A 25,475-nucleotide genomic window follows, 5' to 3' on the forward strand; every position below is an offset into this window, starting at 1 on the left:
TGTTAAATACAGGGGAGTGGTAATTCCCTGCTGACACCAGGAATGCATCCCACAGGTATGGAAAAACCAGGGTTTAGGCTCTGGTGGTGAGTGTCTGCTGTGGTGTGGAGGCCACGTCTGATGTGATGTTTCTCTTTCCACCCCTCAGTGCCATGGCGACCTACTCCGCCACGTGTACCAACACCAGCCCGGCGCAGGGCATGAACATGGCCAACAGTATTGCCAACCTGAGACTGAAGGCAAAGGAATATAGTTTACAGAGGAATCAGGTGCCCACAGTCAATTAACGACTGGAGGCAGCTGCCTTGCAGAAGGAGAAAATACAACAGCACCCGTCCTGCTTCGCAACTTGTCTGTGCTGAAAGAAAAAAAAGAAAAGAGAAAAAAAAAACTTAAAAAGAAAAGAAAAAAACAAAAAAAAAAAGAAGAAAAAAAAGCCAACCCTCACCTAGGACTGAACACAGGGAGCAAACCGAACCTGTGAGTGACAAGGTTCCTCCTTCCTTTTGGGATAATGCCACCATTTTTTTTTTTGTTATTGTCGGGTTTATTGCTTCTGCTCAATATACTACGAGCTTCTTCAGTAAAGGACAGTCTCACCCTTGCTGGTGTCCATTTTTGTACGGGACTGCAAAAAGAAACGTCTGCCAATCTCAGCCCATGAACAAGTCCCACCACCACCATGCTGAGATGCAAAGCTTGCTCCTCTCCCCGCTGCCCCAGCTCACCCTAGAAGAAGAATTTGTTTGGTCACCACTTTCCATTATATCCACCCGACCCTCATCCCTCCAGTCCCTTGTGCCACAGAGGCAGCACATTCCTATTAGTCTGTGAGAAGTCCATTAATGCAACAAGATGGATTCATCCTGTTTGAGTTGCCTGGAAAACCTCCTTGGGCTCCACAGAGCTCCATTGTTTTGTTGAGTATTCACAGCACCGCTGCCTCGAAAAGCCAAAGAAGAGAGAAAAGCCGATGTGGGTGTGTGAGCAGGGAGAGCGTAGCAGGGGGATCTCTCTGTAGTGCCAAGAATAGGACTGTCAGGACACTCCTTTCTATGCCTTACAGTTTGTGCCACAGGGAAAGGCGTTGTCCAGATGCATTTGTTTTATATATACTGTATATATTTATATATATAAGATAATACATGCAAGCTTGGTTGGTGTTTTTTATTAAACAAAATAAAATCCATTGAAAACGTTCAGGGTGTTTGTGCTGCATCCAGGTGGAGCTGTGCATTGAAATTCCAGCCACAGCCTCTCTCACCCTTGTCAGAGCTCCTCCCTGCAGCCTTGGGCAGCACTGAAAAGGCAGCTCATGTCCTCCTGTGAGAAACCCCAAAGAAGTGGTGCTGGAGGGAGCCACACTCCTTTGCAGATTTTCCCCATGGGCAGCTTCACAGAATACAAGGATCTCCTCTCCAGTCAGACAGGTTCAAGTGGCTCTTGGGAACATGCAAGAGCATCCCACCAAAGATCCTAGTTCCCATAACACTGCTCAGTAAGGCTTGCCCTATAACCTTAACCATTTTCCCTACTTGCTGTCCTCCCTCCGGGCTCTGGAAACCTAATTAGGACCTAATTTATTTATCTCCATGAAGAGTAGAGGAGATGCAGCCCAAAAGGAATTTCTTCCACACAAACATCCTGAGGAAATTAGGATTTTTCTTGTTGCTGGTGGTACCTGCCTCTCACATTTGTGGGAGGAAGGGGTTTATTTATGACAAATAGCACTTGTGTCCAAACTGAGATGGACTTTGCCATGGAATAGTCCCACTGAAGGCAGCAGAACTACTCCATGGTCCAGGTTGGACCATAGGGGAAGGAGAATGAAGCTCAGTCATGAGAAATACTTCTGGTAGAGTGGCTTAGATCTTCATCCTGGTGTTTGCTGCAGACACACTGGGCATATGTTGATGTCTGACAGTGGGCTTTGATAGTCTAAAACAGCATGTTGCAGGAAATGAGAATTAAACCTCTTCAAAATGTAGGTGAAAATTAAACTGGCAGAGGGTGAATGGAAATCCAGCCAAAATATTTGAGCTAGCACTAGGAAAAAAGCCCCAAACCCAAATTGGAGTAAGTTGTGCCTGTGATTGTATGCATTGCTGCTGGATTTTTTTCCTCCCTGCATGGGTGTTTTGGAGGGAAAAAGCCCTAATTGTGATCAGGACAAAAAGCTGAAAGACACAGGCAGAACACCAGGGAAAGGGAAGCTGGGCAAGCATTGTGTTTTAAGAAATCCATCATGTTCTGTTTGATCCCTTTTCTTGGCCACCTGCAGTCTAGAGAACCTAACATGTATAAATCAAAATATTTCTGTGATGAGTAGCGTGGGTCCAGCTCCTAGAGCCAAGTGATCATGTTGGAAATCTCAGCCTGCACTTAGAAACTTACTCCTGCTTCCTGTGCCTACACAAACACACAAACTATTGAAGAATGTGGTCAGAAAGGATCCGGTGCCATGTAACATTACTCAAAGGTTGAACTGGTTGTTGAGTACCTAAAGCTGGTGCTCTCCACTCTCCTTGCCCTGCTGTCCTCCTCCACAATCCACCAACATTCCAGCAGTGACAGCAGCCTGGATGAATTCCCCTGTGGTGGCCTGAGTGCTCACCCTGGAGTTTCAGCTCTTTCCTTCAGTGTCTTGCTGGCCTGTGGCTTTCCCCCAGTCTTTGCTCACCTTTTCTGCAGTAGAAAAAGCACCTTGAGCAGTGTTTTTTGTTGTCTGTGTAGGGACACCTCTTTCTGAGGTTAGCAAGGAGGCAGTTCAGGGAGCATGGAGCTCATGGTGCCCTGCTATCCATCTGTGGACCAAGATCTCCATCCCCACACGATGAGGTTTACATGAAGGGGCTCACATAAACACCTGTGCAAGCCCCTGTTCAGCCTCCTCACTTTATTTGTGTGAGGAATTGAATTGTCTGGCACAGGGCTGCTCCTGCAGGAACGATGTGGAAGCTTTTGCGCTTCCAGTTTGAGTTGGGTCTTGCTTTGGGTCGGGCTGCTTGGTCAGGGATGCCACCACAGCTGACTGCTGCCTTCAGTCAGTTCAGAGAAGACCTTTACATCCCCTTTGAGCTGGGTGATGGGTGACCCAATGTTGCTTTGTTTACATGGATTTACTTAACAGAGTCCAGCTGGATGAACAGACAACTTGTGGTGTTTGTTTCTTAATTGCTGATGACCTCAGCCAACAGATAGCAACTTGTTGTCGATCAAGCCAAAGTGAAATTTTATGATTGTTTATGTTTAGTCTGTATTTTATTAAAACATGTAAATATATGTGCAAATCAAGGGCTTTATCCTCAAAGCATGGAGTTCTCCAGGGTTTCAGTATATTTCAGTTGAAGTGCTAGGGAGTTGCCATGGTTACCACAGTTATCATTAAGTTTGGGTACCATTCGGGGAGAAAATGTATCTTAAGGCATTTTCCTCTTGCCTGCTCTGTACAAACACTATTTTCTCAGGCTCCCACTTTTTTAACAGAAAAGTAGGTGACTGGTTCCCTCAAAGTGGGAATTTTGAGCAAGACAGGGATGGATGATTGACGAGGCTGTTAGAGCTTGACGCGTGAAGCCACGGGATTTCCAGATGGAAGTGTATCCTGTAAATTATCTCTTGCTTTGTGATGTAAAATGTACAGTGTTTGCACTAGAATAGAAATGATCATTTTCAATAAAAGGGGGAAGAGACTCCCCAATCCTTTCTATAAGCTGCCACACCTGTGTCACGTGTTGCTGCCCCGAGGTGTCCTACACTGTTGGCTGGGGTTGGGAACTCTCTGGAGAGTAGGGGGAAAACAGGGGGACTGGAGCCAGTGGAGCAGGGCTTGGGGCTGCTGTGCAGCTCATCAGGGGGACCACAGAGAGACCCTTGCAGAGATAGGGACCCCTCTGCAGCATGTACAAGCCATAGAGTCAAAGATGGTCCAGACCCCTGCCTGAACCACGGGATCCTTCTGCCAGCAGAGACAGCTGCACGTTCAGCAGCAATGTAAGGCAGGAAACATCCACAAAGCCTTCTCCTAGAAGAGATGATGTTCAGGAAGAATCAAGGTACACCCATGGCTTTGTCTGCAGCTCCCTATACCCCACCAGGCTGGTGAGACACCAGGTGGGCCTGAATATGGGGCAGAAGGGGAGCAGAGGGGTCTCCGTTCAGAGAAGGAAGGTGAGGGAGGGATAGACATCCCCATGTGGGTGCTGGGGATGGGTGACCAGCAGGGAAGGAGGGAAAGCAAGGAATGACAAGAGCTAAAGGGTTGAGTCCCATCACCTGTGCAGGAGTGAACAGAGCTGGGCTCAGCAGGAAAATCCCTCCACTGCAAAGCAAGGCAGGTGGTCTGAAGGAGCTCAGAGGGTCTTCAGGACTAATTAGTGAAGACTGTTAAAGTAGGGGTGGCAGTAGTGCTGCAGGGCTGTTTTTGCCTCCTGGAGATATGGAGCTGGGCTGGAATTGGTGAGTTGTGCTCAGTGCTTGGGTCTCTGCTCGGAGCTGTGGTTGGGTGGGGGGAGATGCTGGGGGTCTGGGGCTGGTGGCCTTCTGCAACTTCCCTTCTTTTTTACTAAGTCATTAATTCAGATTAGAGCCAACTGTTGGGAATCTGGAGTGTGTCTGAGTTGGCATCCTGTTTCCCTGCTGATCTGGCTTCTGACCCTCCATGGGCAGTTAAATTTCAGCAGGGCAGTCCCTAGAAAGACCCTGCTAAGGGGAGATGGGTATATCTGCAAGGCCCTCAGCAGTCAGCCAAGCTTGCATTCCTTGCAAAGCTGATTATTCACTCCTCTGAAGCTGAAATAATAATAATATCACCCTCTTGCTTATTATTTCTTGGTTGCCAAAAGAAGTAGGCTTGTAAATAGCATCACTTTCAAGTTGATTTTGAGACTAGAGTGGTTTAGAGTGAGTTCAGAAAAGCTTTGGATGTCCATCCAGACCTGCAGCCAGCTCCTCTGAGCTGCATTTGGGCAGGTGTCCATCTCCTGGCCTGGCACTGCTGTGCTGTAACTCCTCACCTGATGGCTCCAGCTCTCAGTTGGGATTGTCCAGCAGGATCACTAAAAACTAGGGCACAAGCAGGGTGTGGCAGCCTCCCCTCACCCAGCTTCTGCAGGTATCTCCTGACCATACACTGCACAGCTGTAGTGTTCCCACCATGGGAGCAGACACCTAATGGACTGGGGCTTCTGCTTTATAGGAAAGCCACATCTCCTGCTCATGTCTCAGTGACAGGAAAGCCCCTGGGTATCTCCATGCCTGAGGGTTTGCCAATGGGGGCTTTACTGCTCACCCTTTCCCCTTGTGCCCCTCCAGTGAGATCCCAGGTGAGCAGGGGCAGATGCCCAGCAGCTTGGTTGGGTCTCTGCACTGCTCCTGGGTTCACCTTCTTGTCCTTTGCAGCTTTCCCACCAGTTGTTTTTCTGCCCTTCAGCTGCCTAAAACACCTCTTACTTTGTCATCTTCTCATCCTAACAATGCCTTTCAGCCAGCTGTGGCTCAAGTGGGTTATTCTGTGTCTCTGCCTGCTCGGGAAGCAGCAAAATTCAGGAGAACAGAAGGAGTGGAGAAACCCCATCTCCTTTCACAAGCCAGGAGGACCTGTGTCTTCTACCAGCAGATGGTCAACATATGCAGTGTACACTCAAGGGGGTTCAGAAATCAGGTCTTGCAAAAAAAGTCTCTGGGAGGGAAGGCAGGCAGGCCAGCAGTCACTTTTGGGGTGCTGGAGAGGATCATATGCTGTGTCCAAACCTCCTTCCATGCCTCTGATGGCTGTTGTGGGGTAGGAGAGCATCTCTGGGGCTGCTGGGATCAGAGCACCCTGGGTGGGGGAACTCTGGAAGGCTGTGGTGTCATCCAAGAGCCAGGTGTTGATCCTGAAATAACATTGAAAGGTAAGGGAGTGTCTCCTTCCAAGGTGGGGCTGGATTGTGCCTTGTCTTTCCCTGCAGTCTCCCAGTCCACACATTGGGAGTCCTGAGGGCAGTACTGGGATGGGGCCCCAAGGTCTCTAGCTGTGAAAATAAAGCTCAAGTGACTTTGGTGGGGCAGGGGGATTGACAGCTCCATGCCATAGCAGGGAAAGGTGCTGTGGGAGTTAACAGCAGGCTGAAGGATGACAAATGGCAACCGGCACCTTACAACGTCTCATCCTTTTTTTTTTTAAATAACTTTTTAAAGATCAGAGTTACTCTTTCCAACGTCTTGGCCAAATTTTGCTCTCTGTCTAGCTGGAGTCCCTCAGCAGGCTTGGACAGACACTGTTTTCCTTTTCTTGCTACCTCTGCCTGTCCAAGTGATGCCAGAGGTTGTCTCACAGCCGCTGTTTTCCAGCCCAGAGGTGGTTTCAGAGCAGGGCCAGGTGGAGCCCTCCTTTCGAATGGGAGGTGCTAAAACTAGCCAGGCTATAAACCCATCTTGGGACCCCACCAAGCACCACATTTCAGTGGCCAGGTGGGGGGCTTGGTCCCACTTGCCCAAAAAGCTGCTGTGTGAAGGAGATGAGCGCTCTCCATGGCCACCCCCAAGGAGCAGAGGAGGTGGTGAGCTTTCCTCAAGGTGAGAATGGGACCATGGGGGTTTCTCACTCCCCAGAGGAGGAGCTCAGGTGAGAGCTGTCCTGCCTGGGAAGGCTCAGCACAGACCAGCATGTTCAACCAGGAGATGAGCCAGGTCCATTCCACACTGGAAGGAGGTGACTCCCACAGCTGGTGTTGACTGCACCCCACAGAACTGCCCAACTGTTGTAGCAGTGCAGGCAGAAATGGTTTCTGGAGCAGCTATTCTGGGGAGTCTTCAGCAGACATGTGGGTTGACGTGGCTGAGCTGAGGCTGGTCCTACTTCTGACCTGGGAACTGAACTATTTTCAAGTCAGCCCCATCATTTCCTCCCTTGCCTCAGCAAAAAGATGGGAGTCTTGTAGATACAGGACCCTCAGGGAACTGGGATATCTTGGAGGAGAGCTGAGCTCTTTCTCATCTGGCTCATGAGGACTGGATGGGACAAGGAGCATGGGAACTCTGCCATGTGTCCCCTCTTGCTGTTGCCTCCCACCAGCAAACCAGTATCTTGTGGGAATCTCCAGCCCATCCTTGGAGGGGTGGGACAGCAGCACCTCCCTGAACTGGCTGCAGGACAAAGACCTTCTGGACCATGTTAAGTCCTTATCTGAGAGGCAAGTACAGCTTTCCAGGCTGGCAGAAGATTTGTTGCCGTGGCTGAAGGCTGTATCTAAAGCTGGTTGAAAAATGGAGTTTCTTTTCCTGTGGCAGCTTCCAAGATTTACATATTTGACTTTGTCCCAAATCAGGCCGAGGAGTGGAAATCTCTAAAAATACTGCAAGGAAAATGCAAATATGCGCAGGCATGGCAGGAGAGCTGACACGATAGATTTTCCAGCCTTGCTGAAGTGGAACATGTTGAGCCTTGGGAAAACACACTCCAAGAAGACTGTTGCATTTCAGCAATGTCTGTCTTTGTGCCCCAAGTGAAGCGTCCAAGTGGGATGCTCCACATCCTGAGCTTGGCAGGACCTAGGCTGTTTTCTGTGTTGTAGGCCAGTTCTAGGTGTCTCCTCTGACTGCACAGTGAGCCCTGGGGTCAGCCCAGAAAGTGGATCTTCACAGGAATTGTGTGCACAGATAAAACAGCTTTGCAAATTCAAGGACAACCCATGTCCCTGCTCCATGCCTATCACCCAGCTCTTTTAAGGCCACGATGACCTCACAGTGCTATCCGGACTGAGACTCAGGGCAGGAAGAGCAGAAACCCAGGAGACTGGGCTGCCCAAAAGCAGAGGAACCTGGGCTGGGAGTCATGGTGATGTGGTAACTGCTTATTTTGGCAATGCATAATACTATTTCTTTTTCTTTCCCTTTGCAAAACGTTTGTCAAGGTTGGGTTTCACGGATGGAATGCAAATGTCCAAGAGGATTTTCAGAGGTAAATGGGAGAATCCTTCCAATACAATGGCTTGCCTGCCACAAGAGGCCAGAGGTGAAGGTCCTGATGCAGCACTGATGCATCTCCAACACCACAGGGTGACTTCTCCCTCCTCAGTCTGCATCTGGTGGAGGGCAGCTGTGGCCAGCCTCACTTTACCAAGGACAGCTTGCTGGCCAAACATGGCATCTTGGAATAATAAATAGTAATAATCTGTCTTTGATTTCACCTCCCTTTTTTTAGTGATGAATGGCTTCCATCACCACACGTGGAGGAGAAGCAGCTGCTGACGGGGGGCAGGGTGGTTTCTCCAGGGTTTATTGTTTTAATCATGGCCTGAGTGAAAGTGACAGCCTGAAGACGAAGTATCTGCTGAAAGGAAATCATAACTCTGGGTGACTCCACTTAGCTCCACGCCTATTAAGAACTTATTTTTGTTGGACTCTGAAGAACATGATTTCAACCAACTATGCACTTAAATGCCACTTTCTGTCTGTGTTAATGCTGTTGGGTTTGCAGTGTCTCTGGTACCTGTGTTGGGAGCTCTTAACCCAACCTGGAGCCTTCTGTTGGAGCCCCTCCAGCCTTGCCAGGTATGGTTTTTTGGTAGATCTGTGCTGCACTAAGGAATGGAAGCCATGACACTGAATAGGGCTTTACCATCCCAAAGGGGACAAGGTAGAAAAGATGGTGGGTATGAGGTCTGCTCCCTGTTCCAGGGGAAGGACCCTCCCAGTGGGGCAGAAGGACAGCAGCAAATGGGGGGGATGCACTGGGTGACACCTGGGCAACTCGCATCCACCTGGTGGCCATCCTCACTGGACACCTCTTTCTGTGCCCAAGCTCTCATGTCCCTTTCTGGATGTCTGCAGTGCTTAGCACAACAAAATCCTGCTCTTTTCCCACTGCTGGCCCAGAGCCAGCACCAAAAAGTGTATTTTGGGGCACACAGAGTGTCATGTCATGTCCTGATGATGATGATGGTCTTGGTGCAGTGAAACTGTAGATGGATGGAAAGCAAAGAAGTTGGTCTACAATGGGCATGGTCATCCCACTGCCCCCCCACCATACTGGGGCTCCTGCTCATCCTCTCCCCGTGGCACAGATGGAGTTAAACATTCCATGTTGTTGCAATGTGTTCCAACTGGTGCATCTTGTATCCAAGCACCAGGAATATGGGGGAGAACAGTTAAAAATAGCATCTTCCAATGTTCCTGGAAAAAAAAGTGTTCTCATGTGCTCTGCTGGCTGCAGCTGCTGTTATGAAATAAAACATTTCCCATCAACAGTTATTGGCCTTGGAGCCTGGGCTGTGATGCTGTTTATTAGAGTAAGAGTAGTTATCAAGAATGAAAGAGCATTAGAATAGAAAAATCAGCAAAGTTATTACTTTCCTAATTTAAAAAAACACATTGTAGGCCACTAATGGTGGCAGGAGGGGTGCTCTCCTTGCCCTGCATGGGAACCCTGGCACAGCCTTCATGCTGTGGTCAATCTTCAGCCCCTGATGTCCCAGTGCAGGGACTGAGGTGGCACAGGGAGGGTGTGGATACCCCTGCACACAACCCGAGGAAGCTGTTCATGCAAAGGTGAGTCCCACAGAACAGCTCTTCCTTCCAGGAGGTGGCATTGCTGCATATGTGCAACCTAAAGTGAATTTTGTTGCATGTGCTGGATTTATTGAAACTAACAGGGAGAAGGTGCTGAACAATAATGCTGCTTTCTCTCTGTGTTTTTTGTCCACCTTTCTTCATTAAAAAAAATGAACTGGAGGGAATTGTTAAGAGAAGAAAAAAAAAATGTTTTTCCTGGCCAAAAAATACACTGAATAAATACATCCAACATCTTTCAAGAGAAGACTGAGCATGTGAAAACCTCCTCCAAAACTCTTATGCACTCACATGTTACTATTTCAATGAGTTCTAACACTCACAGTTTATTTGATGCTTTATTGTTCCGGTTTGGCCAAATTTAGAAATATATATATATACTCTGAGAGAAGGCACAACCACCCCTCCCCCCACCAGGTTGGGGAAAAAAAAATAAATTTTCCTCGAAGGAAAGTGAAGAAGATAAAACTATTTATTTAACAAGCACACGGGAAAGGAAAATAATGTTAAATGGTAAAATCTCTCGCTGTAGAGGAAAAACCTGGGAAAGTGTTCGAGTCCTCCCTTCGGTCTCCTCGGAGCTGGGGCTTGGCCCAGGGCCAGGCCCTCTGTGCCCGGTGGAAAGTCCTCCCGATGTGCTCTGATGTTACAGCAATCAGGCAGTCCAGTAGAAAAGGGAGAAAATCCGAAATTCCAGAGAAGGAAAAGTTCAGCTCTCAGCCTCTCTCCAGAGAACAAGGAACTGCCCAAAAAAACTGGCCAAAAAAACTGACTGGAAAAAACTGCCAGCCGGGTGCTTCCTCCCTCCCCCCTGCCCCCAGCTGGAAAAAAAAAACCTGCTATCTTTATGTGACCTTGAACAAGTTTCAAACTGCTTTGAGAAAGTTTTGCTCAGTTTTTTCTTCCCCCCTCTCAGGCTCAGTTCAGAGGCATAGAAAGGCCAATAATTAATTTCTGGGCATAGGCAGCGATATGGGATACACATCATAAGGTCACCCCAAGACAGTGATGCTGCCTGTGCTTGTTTTTCCTGGGATATTGTCAAGGTATGGGTCATTAAAAAAGCAAAGCTTGAACATGCTGGTGTACTGGCCAGGATGGCAGCAGGGTTTCCGTGTCTTGTTATGAATGAGTAGCACAGGAACGCACCCTTGGTTATTAATGGCAATTCCCATGAAAACGATTAGCTGGATGGAGCTGAGTGTCAGAGTGTGTCATTTGTGATCCCAGAGAGCACCTGCTCCTCCTGCTGCTAGAGCCTGCTCAGAGCAGTTGATCCAAGAACTGGGCAGCAGGGAGAGAGATTTTAACTTTTTGATACCCTCTCACTGGTTTTTTTGGTCATTCATAGGAGATGAGCATTGCTCTATTCCATCTCTCATCATTTCAGGAATGCATGCATCCATCCTGATGTGGTGTGGATGTACTCAGTCACACAACAGAGTTTTTTCCTCCCAGGTGAGCTCTGACATCTGAGTGAAGGGTATCTAAGTATCTGGAAAATTCTGTAACTAGTGAGTGCTACTCTCAAGCCAAAGGGTTTTTGAATAGATTAGCTAGAGCATGTCCTGGTCTCCTCTTGATGAGGCTGAATTGATCATGGTGCTTCTTCCTTACAGAACAACCTGTGCTGTTGTTAGCACAAATAAAGACCAGACTCATTCTGATAACTGCCAGGAGTGAAACATCTAAAGCTAATTTGATTCTCATCAAACTTGCCCCATTTTATTCAGTCTCTATGAGAGCTGGAAAGGAAAGGTGATGCAGCTCCCAGCACTGGTTCTTCAGGTCAGCAGTTCCAATGCTGTGCTCTGGAGCCTTGTTTCTCCCTCCAGCACCTGCTTCTTGGAGTATGAATCACTTTAATACAGTTATTTTAATCACATGAATCTTGTTTGTGATGTATATCTAGGCTGAGACCCAGGAGGGAACAATTTCAACCCAAAGAGGTTTGTCTTAGAAAGGACATTTTCTGTTGAAGTTCAAAGAAAATCAATGCTCCAGAGCTCTCCCAGTGGAGAGAAAGTTCTCCTGAACTTGCTGGACATGGGGATTTGTTCGTAGCCAGCATCCCCTGGGAAAGGCCAGACACAGTGGACCTGTCAGACCAGGACTGCTCTGAAAAGCCACCTGCAACACTGAATTTATGTTTGTTTGTGATGCAGCTTGTCCCAAACTCCTATAGTTTGCACTTAAACAGCAGAGCTGTGAAATGTTTGGAGTGCTTTTGGGATATATAGTCCTTCTCCATCTCTTGGAAGTGGATGTCCTGTACTCCCACTGCTACTTCCTGGGTTTCATCTTTGCTCCAGGCATCCTGCTGTTACTTTCAGGCTCTCACTGATGGCTGGTTGCGATCCTTTGCAAGGAAGCAGCAAGGTCCCCACTGGCATCTTCCCAGAGAGTGCACGAGGTGGGTGATGGGGATGGGCTCTTTCCTGGGGCTGGGCCATGGTGGGTCCCATGCCGCCCTTCCTTGCCTGTCACAGAGCAGGAAGGAGGGAAGCACATTCCAAAATGCTTTCCATCGTCAGGCAGCTCCCTTAGCCCTCGTGTTTAGGTTTATTAATGAAAAACATTAGCAGGGCAATATGGCAGCAGGCTACAACACTCCAGGACTTGGCCTCTCCAAGGGATTGTCCTTGAGCAGGAAGGTGCAGTGATCTCTGTGTCCCTGATGGCACCTCCTGTAACTCTACCTCTGGCAGGCCCTATAAATCCCTTTCTGACTGCTGAGGGGACATAAATCTACCCCAAACTGTGATACTTACCAAACATTATTGCATTATGGAGCCATAAATCCCCCATCACCTTAGGGAAATGTCTGGGCCTATCGAGCTAAACAAGTCAAGACAGCTAATTAACTGTTCCCAAGCATCAACCTATTAAGATGCAGACGAGGAGCAGCTCAGAGATATTTTCTCAGCAGTCATTTATCACATTTGTACAAGTCATAAACAGGTCTATGGCTTTTGGCTGTGCCTTTTAATTCCCAGAAATGGACACACGGCCAGGAAGAGCAGACACAGGAGCATCTGTTCACGTGCTGGGGGAGGAGTTGGGGCATCAGCCTAATTGCAGCAGAAAGGACCATTTTTCTGCTGCAGGCAGGTGGTGCTGTGGCATTTGCAGTTTCCACTTCTCAGGGAAGAGAGGGCTTCCCAGGAGGGGAGTACAGATACATACGCTTGGGAAGGGGGCTGGGATGGTGAGAAGCCAGCAGCTCTGAAAACCCAGTGAGGTACAGGATGAAAAACCATGTAGTGATATGGTGAAGTAACAAATAATGGAGCTTTTTGACAGCCTGGGTAGGAAAAAAAGAAATAAAAGCCTTTCTGTGCCAATGTTTTACCATACCGGGCTGCAAATGAATCCTTGTCTTGAGCTGGAACAGTCATTAATCTGCCCACAGAGCCAAGGGCAAGGATTTACAGCATCTCCTTCCTGTTACCCTCTCCTTCAGCAGCTGCAGCAGGGTGCCTTTCCCCCTTGGGAGTCTCCCTTGCTTCTCACACTTTGCTTTTGCTTGCAGTGGAAGATGTTTTTTTCTCTGCAGAAGCACAGGAGGCATTGTTATTCCACATCAGCTCTTTGACCCACCAGAGTCCTGGGTGCTGGTGGTGCCTGGCGGGTGCTTACAGGCTGTCGTGGGGGACTCCTGGGAGCTGATCCTTCTGCAGGCACTGGAAGCTGAGCCAGGGCTGCAGAGCCTCTTTGTGCAGCGATCCGGAGTGGTCTCCCTTCAGGAAAATGAATCAAACACGTCGCCAGCTGGGACAACCCTACTGCGTTGTGTTTGCTTGGGGTCAGGAGAGGGGAAGGTTTAAACCCCCTTCCCTTCAGGACTCGAGCCCCCACGATTTGGCTGCTGCAGCGGCTGCTGCTCTGTGTGAAATGTCAGCACAGTTGCTCTGCAGGGTCCGTGTGATCCGGTGACGCGCGAGCACCGCATGGGCGGGCGCCTGAATCAGCACCCAGTGCTGGGACCGTGCCCGGGTTTGTGTAAACTCTGAACTGCAAGCCGCCGCCCAGCCAGGCTGTAAATGTCCTAAGCAGCTCTCCCAAGGATGCTGATCTGTCCAAAGTAAGCTGGAGCTGGAAATAGGGGGAGAATAAAGTCACCTGCTAGTCAGTGCTTTACGGACCGGGATGGAGCGACCTCCAGGGGGATGTACAAGGAGATGCTGTCTTTGGAGAGTCTCCAGGGCTGGATTCGGGACTGGTACAATAACCCACTCAGGATATCTCAGGGTAGAAAGCAGAATCCTATTAGGAGTCAACCTATCCCATCCCATACTTTCAAAGTGAACACTCACACATGTAAGCCATCAAAACCAATAAATGCTTCTTTTTCATCTCCAGAGATGCTGTGCTTCTTTCAAAAAACATTTGCAACATTATTGGAAGATCTCAAGAGGTCAACCCATCAGTTAACCTGCTCAGCAGCATGTCCAAAATATGCAGGACCAGGTAATCAAAACATTTTGTGAGCTCAGTTGGTGCATGCAGCCACTCCCAATTCCTGAAAGCAAAAACGGACTTTTATTCCACAGTTAAACACAAGGAATGCTGATAACTTAATTTGCACATGGGGTCCTATCCATTGCCTCACATCCTTTTCTAAAGGCTCTTTAAAGATTGTGGTATAAAAGTGAAACATCTTGCAAATCCCCAAGAGCTCCAGGAAACCGATTTCAAAAGGAAGTTTCTCTTGGGAGACAAGGTCCATTTGAGACAATGTAGTCAAAACCAAATTGGTTTTGAAAGTGGAAGTTGGGTGTGTGCAACAGGCTGTCAAGTAGCAGGCAGAAAACCACCCCCCAATCCTGAGAATACGTGTTGAAAGGTGGCTCACGTCATACTGCCCCTTGCTCAGAGCAGACCCACAGTGCCAGGACTGCACCATGTCCTTAGTGCCCAACCTGTTTGCATCCTCTGGGCAAGCAGCTCTTGTGCTCTGTCTGTTAAAAGCCCCTGACAGTGCTGCCAGCTGGGTGGTCTGTACCCAAAATATGAGCATCACATCCAGGCCTGAGCTCTTCTGTGGGGTTGGAAGGAGAGGCACAGCAGCACCCACTGAGCGGGATAGAGCACTAGGTCCAGATCTGTTATCCCAAGCAAAGGAAAAGCCGAGCCTGGAGGATGTAATCAAATTAACAAACTGAGTGGTTCCACCTCCAAAAAACTCTGCTGGCTTCCTCCCATCCAGCTGGGCTTTACCCTGCGGGCTTGACCCCTTTCCTCAGGGCTGGGGTTCAAGTGACCTACATCTAATTTCTCACTGCCTTCTGATGAGTGTTTTCATAATGCTTTTCTCCTTCCCAGATTTGGGGACCTGCCAGAGCTCAAATCCTTCTGCTCTTTGACATCTAATTTTGTTCTCCACAGGATGTTTCCTGGAGGGCTCATAGGAGTCTTGAGAGAGGCCGCCCGACCCTGCGGCAGGAGAAATTGATGCTGGCAGGGGTTGTGGTGATGCTTTGTGGTCCTGTAAGTGGTTGGCAAGCACCAGAACTGACACAGCCCTTGCCAGGGATAGCACATCCCTTGGCTGATGCCTCACAGTGATGCAGAGGGACCAGAGGAGCTGTGGTGCAAGAGGGGTGAGGGAGGACAATGTGTCTCCTGCCCAGCTGTGTCATCCTCTCCCTTGCCAGTGGTTGACCCCCTGGGATTTGATGCAGGATCGTGGGTCAGTGCCTGGACCTGGGGTGCTCAAGGCTGGTCCTGCAGTCCTAGCTCTGCCTTGCCCCAAGAAGGGTGGTGAAGGGCTGGACAGGGGCAGTGGGGATGGCTAGAGATGCATGGGAGGGCTAGAAGGAGAGGGATCAAACAACAGCTCTTTGGAGAGAAGATGGGGAATGGGTTGAGGATGGGAATGAGGAAATGGGGACAGGGATGAGGCTGCCTGGCGGGGGGGGGGGGGGGCAGCGGAAGTGGGAACCATGAAACTGTCACTTGAAGCTGGTTGCTGTGCTGGAAACCAGTGGTCAGGAGGGATCGATGGTGTGGGGTGGCACCCAGCAGTGCAGGGGAACATGTGTGTGGGAGGATGTCAGCTGTGTCCCCCTCTCTGGGCTCTGCTGCTTGCTGGCATGAGGACAGGGCTCACCTGAAGTCCCTGGCAGTGTCATCAGGGTCTCCATGAAAAGATGCTGAATTACCTACAGGAGAATTGATTGCACTATTGATGAAATCCCCTTGGATTTTACAGGGAGTGGAATGCTGCGTGTGGAAAGGAGTCCTTTCTCAGCCCTCAGCCTATGCTTGAGCTATCTATTTCCTTTCCCCATTTTTGTAGGCGTGGCCTCCTAACTGCCCTCCTGTCGCTGCTGTCTGTCAGCTCCTCGCTGACATTATTTTTGCAGGTCTCTGTAGCTCTGACCTCACAGCAGAAGGTGCATCTCCTGGTCCCTGCTTCCCAGGACTCCGTGTTTTCATCCCAGGTGCTTTTAGCCCAACAGTGTGAAATCCCCATGTGTCCAGACTTATTTGACCCAGTCTGGAGTGGTGTGGACTTTTCTCACTTCCACCCATTCTTGCAGCGTGCTTGGAGGCTTCGTGGATCAGATGGAGCCCTCCGAGCCTCTTGTGCTGTGGGAAGCCTGCAGCTCTGGAGATGCGAAGCAGTTTGGGTTCCCTTATGGCTTATTTAGCTCCACTGGCATGGCAGGAAGCCCACCCCTTCCAGCCTTTCACTGCCCATCAGCTGCCTTATGTGACAGTGCAGCTGTGGTGTGCTCTGGGCCATGTGTTTGAAAACGCCTCTGGAGAGGAGCTGTCTTTCGGTGCCTCTGCTTGTTCGACATCTCTGCAGGCTGTTGACGCTTCTCTCACATCCAAGAGCCTCAGCTGGTGCCAGCAGCTCTGCCCTCCGACATGGAAGTGGCCAAACTCCGTTTTTGGTGTCCCTGGCTCCCTTTGATGTGCTGCCTCACTGCCCCAAGCCTACGCACCCCAACCCATGCTATTCCCTGAGGTGGGACCCCTCTTTCTCAACAGCCATGAGAAACATCCTCCTTGCGGTGTTTCCAAAATGAAAAATATGTCCTTGGGTGCTGTAAATAGCACAGAGGAATGGTTTCTCATGATCCTGCTAGGGCCAGTGTTTCTGCTGCTTGAGCCTCATAAGCTCCCTGGGCAAATGTCAGCAGGGAGCCCTTCTCACCACTCTACGGCCAGGCCCTTCCCATGCTGCTGACTTCACACAGGCCTTTAGGAGCCCCTGGGGAGCCAGGAGCCTGACTGGCCCAGGTGCTGTGAGAAACAGCCCTTTCCTCTGGGAAGGCAGAGGGAGGATGAATGTGCCCATTTTGCACATGCCAGATGAATCTTGGAGCCCCTCATTAAACTCAAGCTGCTGGATAATTAGGTGGTGAATTTGCAGGAATGACTCTGGGATTCTTTCACATGGCTAGTAATTGACTGTCTGTCCCATGACAGGTGTCTCAGGAGGTGTTCAACAAGTGCTGGCACTGATCTCTGTGGTAGGGTGAGGTGGTCCCTGTCCCACCTGGGGACATGACAGCACTCGGAGTGTGGCTGCCTCTCTTCAGCTCCACGTGGCCCTGGGTTCCACACACCCCAGGCACATGTCCTGTCCACAGGCTGGGAAAGGTGGGGAAGGAAAGCAGAGCAAACCCATCTTACCCTTTCTGTGCCCATTTCTACAGAGCTCTACACATGCACCCCAAGAAGGGCTCCCAGCAAGGGTCACGGATGTTGCCTCACTCCTGTGATTAGCTTCAGTTTCATCCCTTTTTTGAAGGTACAGCCCAATCTGGGAGAGGCAGAGATGGACGGAGGCTGGGCTGCACTACTGTTGTGACAGTGACAGCATCTTCCAGGCCACCTGTGTGGCCACTGGGAGAACAGACCATCCCAAATTCACACCCATGAGCTTGTGCTGTGCAGAGATACAGCAGCAGATCAGGGTCAGAGGTACAGTTGGCCTGGCCAAGGAAAGCACAGGGACCGATGGAGCCATCACTCCCTCTGCAGGAAGGCATTCATTCCCTTCCAAAGGCAGTGGTAATGTGCTCCCAGAACACCCCAAGTACAGTCTGTAACCAAACGAGTCCCTTGCAGTGTGTTCCTCACTTCTGAGGCTGCCCTGTGCACTTCTAGGCTGGTACAGAGAGAAAATTGGCCAGGGGAAAAGGAGGGTACTTCCCATATAGAAATGGGGCCATACACAGGGAGCCCTGCTCCCAGCTTCCATGCCACTATGAATCACCCTCTTCCCAGCCCTTGGGGGCAATATGCCACCAGGGGCAGGCCTGGCACATGGAAATTTCAGCCCTGAAGTCAAATATTATTTGGAAGCTAATGACAAACAAAATCTATTTTTGCAGTGGTCTTGTTTAAAATATTTCCCCTTAATTCCCTTGAAATAGCAGTAATTGAAAACGGGTCTCTGCTATGCCAGTGCATACTTCTTTAATTATATCCTGCGCTGCCTGTTTCCAATGAAAGGGCCCTATCTGTTAGCACTTACCGGCCTTATGAAAACCAGGCTTGGGCCCGAGTCGGCAGGAACACAAAATAAAAAACATTTCCCTTTAGAGGCATCATTTGAGCTAATTAACTTTAATCAGCCCAGAAACATCTCTTTGAGATTTCTTTCCCCACCTTAGAGCTGGGGCACTTCCAAGCAGCCCTGAGGGTGATGAGCCTTGACTTCCCAGAAATGGTGGGATTGGGGTGATGCTGTCACCCAGGGAGATGTGGGGTTGTCCCACAGTTTATGGGGTGGTGGGTTCAGGTGCTCAGCCGGTGTGGGAGTGGGACAGTGTCTCATCCCATTCCTCCCACCTTGGCACAAGACCAGGCACAGCAGCTCCATGCTGGACCACAATCAGCTCATTAAAAACCTCAGACCCAGGTGGGGGTTTGGAGCAAGGGGCAGGGGCTGAAGAGCAAACTGAAGTGAATTAGGTGCCATCACATCTCCCCACATGGGTTGTGGGAGTGCTGAGGTGTGGGTCTAGTTGTGGGTGCTGCTGGAATAGCTGGTACCCAAACAGTGCCTGGTGCTTGGAGCCTGCAGCTGAAGGAAGGAATGAATGGTGGGTGTCTGCTCCATGTGCTTTCCACTTCCCCGTGTTTGGTGCCTGGGCTGTGCATGGGGTGGGATTTGGGGCAGAACTAGCAGGTTTCCCCATAGTCCAAACCCCATAGCTCTGGGTTGACTCAGCATCACAGCTGTGGGCACTGTGGACATGTCCTGGATCCCTGTGCCCCATGAGCCTGGAGCTGGGGGAGGAGAGGTGGCTGCATCCAGGCTGAAATGAGTCTGGGGCTGTTAACCTTGTGCCACATCCATCCCTTGCTGCATCTGGGCCATTTTGGACAGGAGCCAGGTTATTTCACCAAAATGCTTCTCACCTGCTCTTCAACCTGCACTGTGATTAAGCCTAAGGGAAGGCCTGATGAAATCAGCCCAGTGTTGCAGTCCTGAGGGACTGCTGGGCTTTAATTGCCCCAAGCGGATTCATCTGGGACCCCCCAAACTACATTCACTGCTGGGGCTGGGACCCCCATTTGAGTTGAGGCTCAGACACTGATCTCTTTCCTGAGCATTTTCTCAAGCCCAGGTTCAATTCTGCACTTAATTTTGAGTAGAAGGGTTCTGTTTGACAAACTTTCTACTGCTTGGGGTTTTGATTTTTTTTCTCAAGGATAGGGGGCCTCCCCAAGCCAGGGTAAGTGAACTGGGATCTTGAGCAAGTTCCAGCTGGATGGCTCCTCTAAGGCTCCTGCTTGGAGTGGAATGTGTGCTCCATGGCTGTCCTGGCCAAGTCTGAGTGCCTGCAGACTCAGCACAGAGCTGTGCTAACCTAGAAAGCCACCAGCAGACTCTGCTGTCCTTTTACATGTCCCTGGACTGACTCATGCAGAGGCAGTGTGAGAAGAGCAACTTCTGCACCACTCATGGAGGGCTCCAGGCTCTTTCTGAGGACAGAAGCAGACTTAAAAGTTCAACAGGTGAGTGAATTGGTATTTTAATGCAAATGAACTCAAACCTTGAGGCAACCTCTTCCATCAGCTCCTTAAAACCCCAGCAGAGGAAAAACCCAGCACTGTGTGGGATAGATAGTGGTGTCACTTAGCCAAGTGCAAGCAGCTTGAAAAACGTCTCGTAATTCCATGGGAGGTCTTGGGCGGGGGGGGGGGGGGGGGGTAATTTTTTGGTTTTATTTTTTTGTTTTTATTTCAGTGGTTGTTGAGCAGCCAGAGATGTAAAGGATCTGCTGGAAGGCAGCAGCCTCAGCAGCAGAAGATGCTGTAGCAGCCCTGTGGGTCCCAGCACAAAGTGGCTCCCAGACCCACCCAGGAGGCAGGGCATGGGTCAGGAGCATTCTGCCATGAGATGGGGGGGATTTTCTACTTTAGATACCCAAGTATTTCAAGGCTGCATTTGTCAAGGCTCCTGAAGTGCCTGGCCCTTAGTCTCCCAGGCTGGTGATCCAGGGAAATCCAACAGCAGGAGACACTGGCTGTGAAGAGAAACTGCTGGTACAGAAAACGGGGAAAAATGTTCTTGTGAGCTTGTTGGCAGGGCATTTAAAAGTAGTTACAAGAGCAGAAATGAGTGATTGCTCACTTTGCTGTCTGCTCCCTGCACACTAGGAGAGATTTATTGACTGGTAGCAGAAGATCAGATCCCTTCATTCCAGATTGTGTGTGCAACTGAGCACTAATTATGGTTAATGGCTGTACTGAAGTGGATAATTTTTTTTCCTAGCATGACAGCAAGAATAATATGATTTAGCAATATCCCTACAGCAAAAAGGCCAGGAACTGTTCTGAGGTTATTTCTGCAAGCTTTGCACAACAGGCAGAGCAACGACAAAAAGACAATGGGAAAGGGCACTGGCATGGAAAGAAATCAGTCCTGATCATCTGCTGCTTGGGATGGGCTCAGCCAACAGAATTGCTCATCCATCCCAGCACAGGAGAGCTCTTGGGGCAACAAACCACGGGGGAACAGCCCCAGCAGTGGTTTGCCATGCAGAGATAGTTCTCTCCAGCTTCCTGGGCTGCAAGGGGCTGATACGTTCATGGAGCAGGGATCTGCTTGTGGGAAGGCACTGAAGGAGAAGTGACAGCCACGAGTCCTTCCCACCCAAAAGCTGCCAGCTCCTACTCAGTAGATGTGCAGTGGAGACAAAAAAAGGGCAGAATTATGTAGGTGTGTGGAAGTGCAAGTCCCAAACCCAAGAGACCTGTGTTGCACCCACTGCTGGTCAAAGTGTTTTGCTTTGTACCATCAGGAATTTGGTGGTTTTGTCTCAGTACCCATCTGATCATTAGGACTGTCTGGAAATGGGAGGTATAAACAGGCTGTGGGTGTAGAGGTAAGTAGAATAAATAATACAACATAAAATAAGTAGAATAAATAATACAACATAAAAACATCCTAGCAGTAGGGATATTGCTTTTGAGTATGTGATAAGGGGAGATGATAAAATATATAAATACATAAACCAGCTCACAGAGTTATGGGGTACATGACCAAATACAACTTGGAGAAAGCAATCTACAGGGCAAATAAAATGTAGGGTGCTAGGGAAGCTCCTTTGGGCTGCCTTCCCTAGGGCGGCAATGATTTAGCATCCTGAAAGGACAGACTCAGCTGGAATGAGAGTGTGGTATGAAAGCCCGAATGCAAGGTGTACCTTTGTATGTTAAGATGTGGGCTTTGAATGGAAAAGGCAGTAGTATTTCACCTGTTGATTCAGAGTTTCTCCCAGGTTCCCTGGCACAGGAGTAGGACGAACTGGATCATGTGTGTGATGTCAATGCCTGTTTAAGCATCTGGACACATTTTGCTGTAATTGTGTGTTAAGTAATTCTAATATATGACTGGGAGCTATAAATATTCCCAGAGTGACTGTAGGATAGCTTTATCCAAGTACGGATTAGAGGAGCCTTGACACCGAAGTCACAAGAGGGAGCTCGAGATGAACTTCAGGCTTTTTTTTAAGGTCTAACTTTTTTTCCCCTTTACAGCGGGCAAATAGGCCAGAAATCTCCAGGGTAAAGTAACAGCTTTTCCCCCAGAGTGTGAGGACCTGGCTGAACATCGTGCTCCTGCTCTGCCTTGGAGGAAGCAGCCAGGAAAGCATTGAAGATGTCCAGCTTGCAAGAGCCCATCTCTGGCTCCTGAGGAGCACATCACCCTGCCAGCTGTCAGTAATTATGGCATAATGGGGAGGGCTTGGACATTCTGGGTGTGCACCAGGCTGCACCCTGTCTCTCAGCTCCACTGGAGGAGATGGGACAAGAGCTGCCCACATGGAAACACAGCCCTGGAGGTGCTGGGCTTGATCAGCCTCCCTTCTTTTGCAGCCCTTATCCCACTGAATGGCCTAAACCTCTGGAAAATTCCTCTGCTGAAGCAAGGAGGGGATCCTTGCCTTTCTGCGAGGTACATGAGTAAAATGCAGTGGTTCAGCCCACAGATGTCAACTTGCAACTCATCTGTGCCACTGGGGCTGGAAGGCAGGAGGTGAGGGTGAATGTGGGAGGTTTGCTCTGGGGTTATTCACGAGGGTTATTCACTGAAGCCTTCCTGTTCCAGGGGGGTTAAACCAGATACCTTCTACTGGGTACCCCTCTCCCAAGGACCAAAGAGAAAGCATGGATAATTATCAGGAAATATGTGATTGTTAAACCCACAAAGCCTGTTCAGGCAGGTGCAGTCACAAAGTATCCTGGAGCAGTTTTGTGCTAAAACTTGAGCCGCTGGTGTCCTTTTGCTGAACAAAGGCTATGTTTGTTCCTTATGCAGAAAAACAGGTCAAATCTTGAAATCCCAGCCTGGGACCTCACCAAGTCTTGGGGCTCAAAGCAAGGCTTGCACACTGGTGACAGAGGACAGCCCTTTCCCTAGGGAGATTACTGACAAAATCCTGGCAGGACATAGGTAGGAGAGGCAACCAGGGGAAAAGTGTTTTATTGAAGGAAGAATAACCCTTGGGATGATTTCCTGTATTTAGGAGCAGATCCTGTGGGTTCTCTATGTCTGCAGCCCCTCTGGCTCCAGTAGAAATCCAACAGCAATAGCTGCAAGCAGCCCCCTGCATGGCACATGTATTGCTGGACAGAGCTGTGCTTCACCAGGGCTACAGCAAAGGCATTCCAGACATGAGTCCTTGTGGTCTCTGCTCCTCCCAGCTGGGTTAGGTAAGGCTTGGAGCAGAGCCGAAGCCAGGTGAACACTGGGCACCTTCGTGCCTGGTGACTGTCCAAGGAAAGGATTATTTTGTGTGGTGTCCTGAAAGCCTGGTACCCTCAAGCAGCTTATGCTGTGACAGGGTTGTTGTGGCTTCCTGTGAGGTTTCACCCAATGCTCTCAGCAGTTTCTGGTGCTCTAAGAGTAGTCCTGCCTGAATCCAGGTAGCACCTCTAGAAAACAACACATAGGCAGGAACAAGAAAAAAAGAGGGAGGACAGAGAGAGGATCTGCCTAAGGACAGATCCCAGAGAAGGTGTGGAAATGGACTGGAGGTCTGCAGGCCACCAAGCTCCAAGGCTGGGTGGCAGGGTAGGGGGAAAGGCTTAAGAGGAGAGATGTCTTTGAGATAGATGCAGTGAGATGTGTTATTCTGTTGCAACTGCTGTGCCTAAAAGTGATTTCATGAGAGGCAAGGTGGGTTTTTTGTTTGATTTGTCCTTGTCTGGGAAGGTGACTGGTGAGTTGTGAAGCTGAGGGTGAATGATGCCCTCAGAACTCCTGTCTCCACTGAAAGGGTGTGGATCAGAACAGCCCCCTAGGGAATGGCAAAATCAACCTTCAGGGCAGATGGAAGCTTAAGGAGGGTGAAGAGACACCGTTACATTTTCTTCCCTATCACAAGGCATTAGCTTCCCCTTAGGGTGCTTTATTCATCAACCCCAAACCTATTTGGAACAGTCCTGCAGCCCTTTCTTGGAAGGATTTTGCTCACAAACAAAAATGGGGGAGAAGGGTGTGGAAAAGCAAATGAAAAATGGATCTTAAGCTGCGTTCAAGAAAAACAAGAGCTGGCTGGGGATGCAATTAGAGCAGAACCAACGCGAGGGGAATGTTCTTGTGCCTCGCTTTGTGTTGCTCCAGCTGCAGATTTATTGTCCCCCAAGCAGCCTTGGCTGCCATGGCACTGCTGGCAGCTCCCAAGAGCTCTGCCCAGCCTCCACACAGGGTGTTTCTCATTTCAGACTTCAGAGATGGTGGAACAATGCAGCTGCACATCAAAGGGCCGAGTGGAGCCGGAGGGATGTGGGAGGAGAGGACGATCCCTGGCCCCACGGGAGCTGTGGGCGTCTGTGGGGCGCGGGGTCCCAGTGCTCCCAGCTGGGCCAGTGGCGCCTCTGGCGAGTTTGGTTCATCCCTGGCTGCCAGCAGTCGGGAGCCCGGCTGCAGCTCTACGGTCAAAGCGCTGTGCTGAAGTTTATTCCTTTTTGGCGCAGTGAGGAATCCTGTTTCCAGCTGTTTCAGCTGGAATGCTCCTTGGGGAAGCATCTGGCTCTTGCTGTGGGTGTTGTGCCACATCCAGCCGAGGCATGAGCAGCACAGCACGTGGGCAAGCTGCTGCCCAGCCCTGCAGCCAGGCGGTGTGCTGAGCATCCCTCCAGCTCCTGCCTCAGAGAGCCTTTTGCAGGCAGCAAAGGGATCAAAACTGGAGGATTTTTCCTCTATGCTTTGCTGCCGCTCCCAGTGGAAAGGCTGGGAATGGCTGCACGGGGACTGGCTGTGGTGGCCAGCCTTATCCCCCATCTGCTCTCTGTTCAGGAAAGACGTGCCCTGGTGCGGCAGCCAGCAGCCTTGCAGCAGCCAGGACACACAAAGCTGCAATCACGCTAGCTGTGCGTGGCGCCGGGGTCATGGCACATGCCAAGGCAGACTGTGCCTTTGACCTCCTATAGCTCCTGCCGCTGCAGGTTGTCCCCAGCAGCATTCCCACTGTCCTGTTGGACGCTCTCTGAGCATCTCAGGGAGCCACCTCCAGCCTCAGCCGTGCCACGGCTGTGAGTCAGCTTCGGGCTGGAAGATGGCAGGATTTTGTAGGTGAGACTTTCAGTGCTTTTTCCCGCTGGTTCATGCTCTTTTGGATTCTGGGAGCCCTCTCTTCTTGTTTTCTTTTAGCATTTGACAAAAATTCCATCAAACGTGTGCAGATGTTGAGCAGAGCTACTTTTACTGCCATTAGAAATGTTGGAGCCTTTGATTTTATTTTTCTCTCCCTCTGGGAATTTTTGACCACCTTAACTTTTCTTCTTTTCTCTGCCTTCCCACACCTGCAGTTCTTCTTTGTTTCTCCTTCTTAGAGAGGAGAGAAGAATGTCCAAAATACAGGCTTTTTCCCTTTTGAGGAAAACTGTAGCTGGGAAATGATGAGGCAAGAGGTCCATGGCCTTTTCGTGTTTCAGTTGCTTGATATCTGTGTCAATCCAGGTAAATTAGTAACTCTTCCTGAACCTTTACTCCCCTCCTTCTGCCCTGGGATGACCTTTCCTATCCCCATGCCAGGGCCAGGAGCAGGCATGCTCTCATGCTGGGCATCGCTCCTGGGTATTGTTTTCTGACAAATCTTCTATTTCGTAGAAGTCCTCCTCCAGGTTAGAAATAGGAAACATCAGCCAGTGGAGGTCATCTTCAGTAGTGCTGAGCATCCCCAAGAATCCAGGATCACCTGTGAATGCTCACCAGCTTCTCATATCAATTAACAAGACATGAGCCAGTCAGAGCTCCTCCAGAACATTAATCAAGTTCTCATTTAAATTGATGGAGGGGTGACACTGCAAAATGTTCTCAATTATCCCAAATGTCAGCCTGGCTTGGATGTGGAGAGAAAAGAAGACTCGATGGCCACACCAAAAGCAAGCCTGGAGTTGTATGGGAGGTGCTGGAGTCTCTACAACCGGAAGTTTTTAAA

The 25,475-nt window shown here is 49.7% G+C and overlaps 1 protein-coding gene across 1 annotated transcript in view; it reads left to right on the forward strand.

Moving 5' to 3' along the window:
• PRRX1 (paired related homeobox 1) overlaps window positions 1-3,712 on the forward strand; it is a 39,449-nt gene extending 35,737 nt beyond the window's left edge. Inside the window, exon 4 of the mRNA XM_042031036.1 lies at window positions 149-3,712. Coding sequence (XP_041886970.1) covers window positions 149-287 — 139 coding nt within the window. The 3' untranslated portion in view covers window positions 288-3,712. The remainder of the gene's footprint in view (window positions 1-148) is intronic.
• The last annotated feature ends 21,763 nt before the right edge of the window (window positions 3,713-25,475 follow it).

Source organism: Corvus kubaryi, unplaced genomic scaffold (assembly GCF_017639235.1).
Source record: "Corvus kubaryi isolate FWS band 111438036 unplaced genomic scaffold, C.kubaryi_AGA036_p1.0 37334, whole genome shotgun sequence".
Lineage (NCBI taxonomy): Eukaryota > Metazoa > Chordata > Aves > Passeriformes > Corvidae > Corvus > Corvus kubaryi.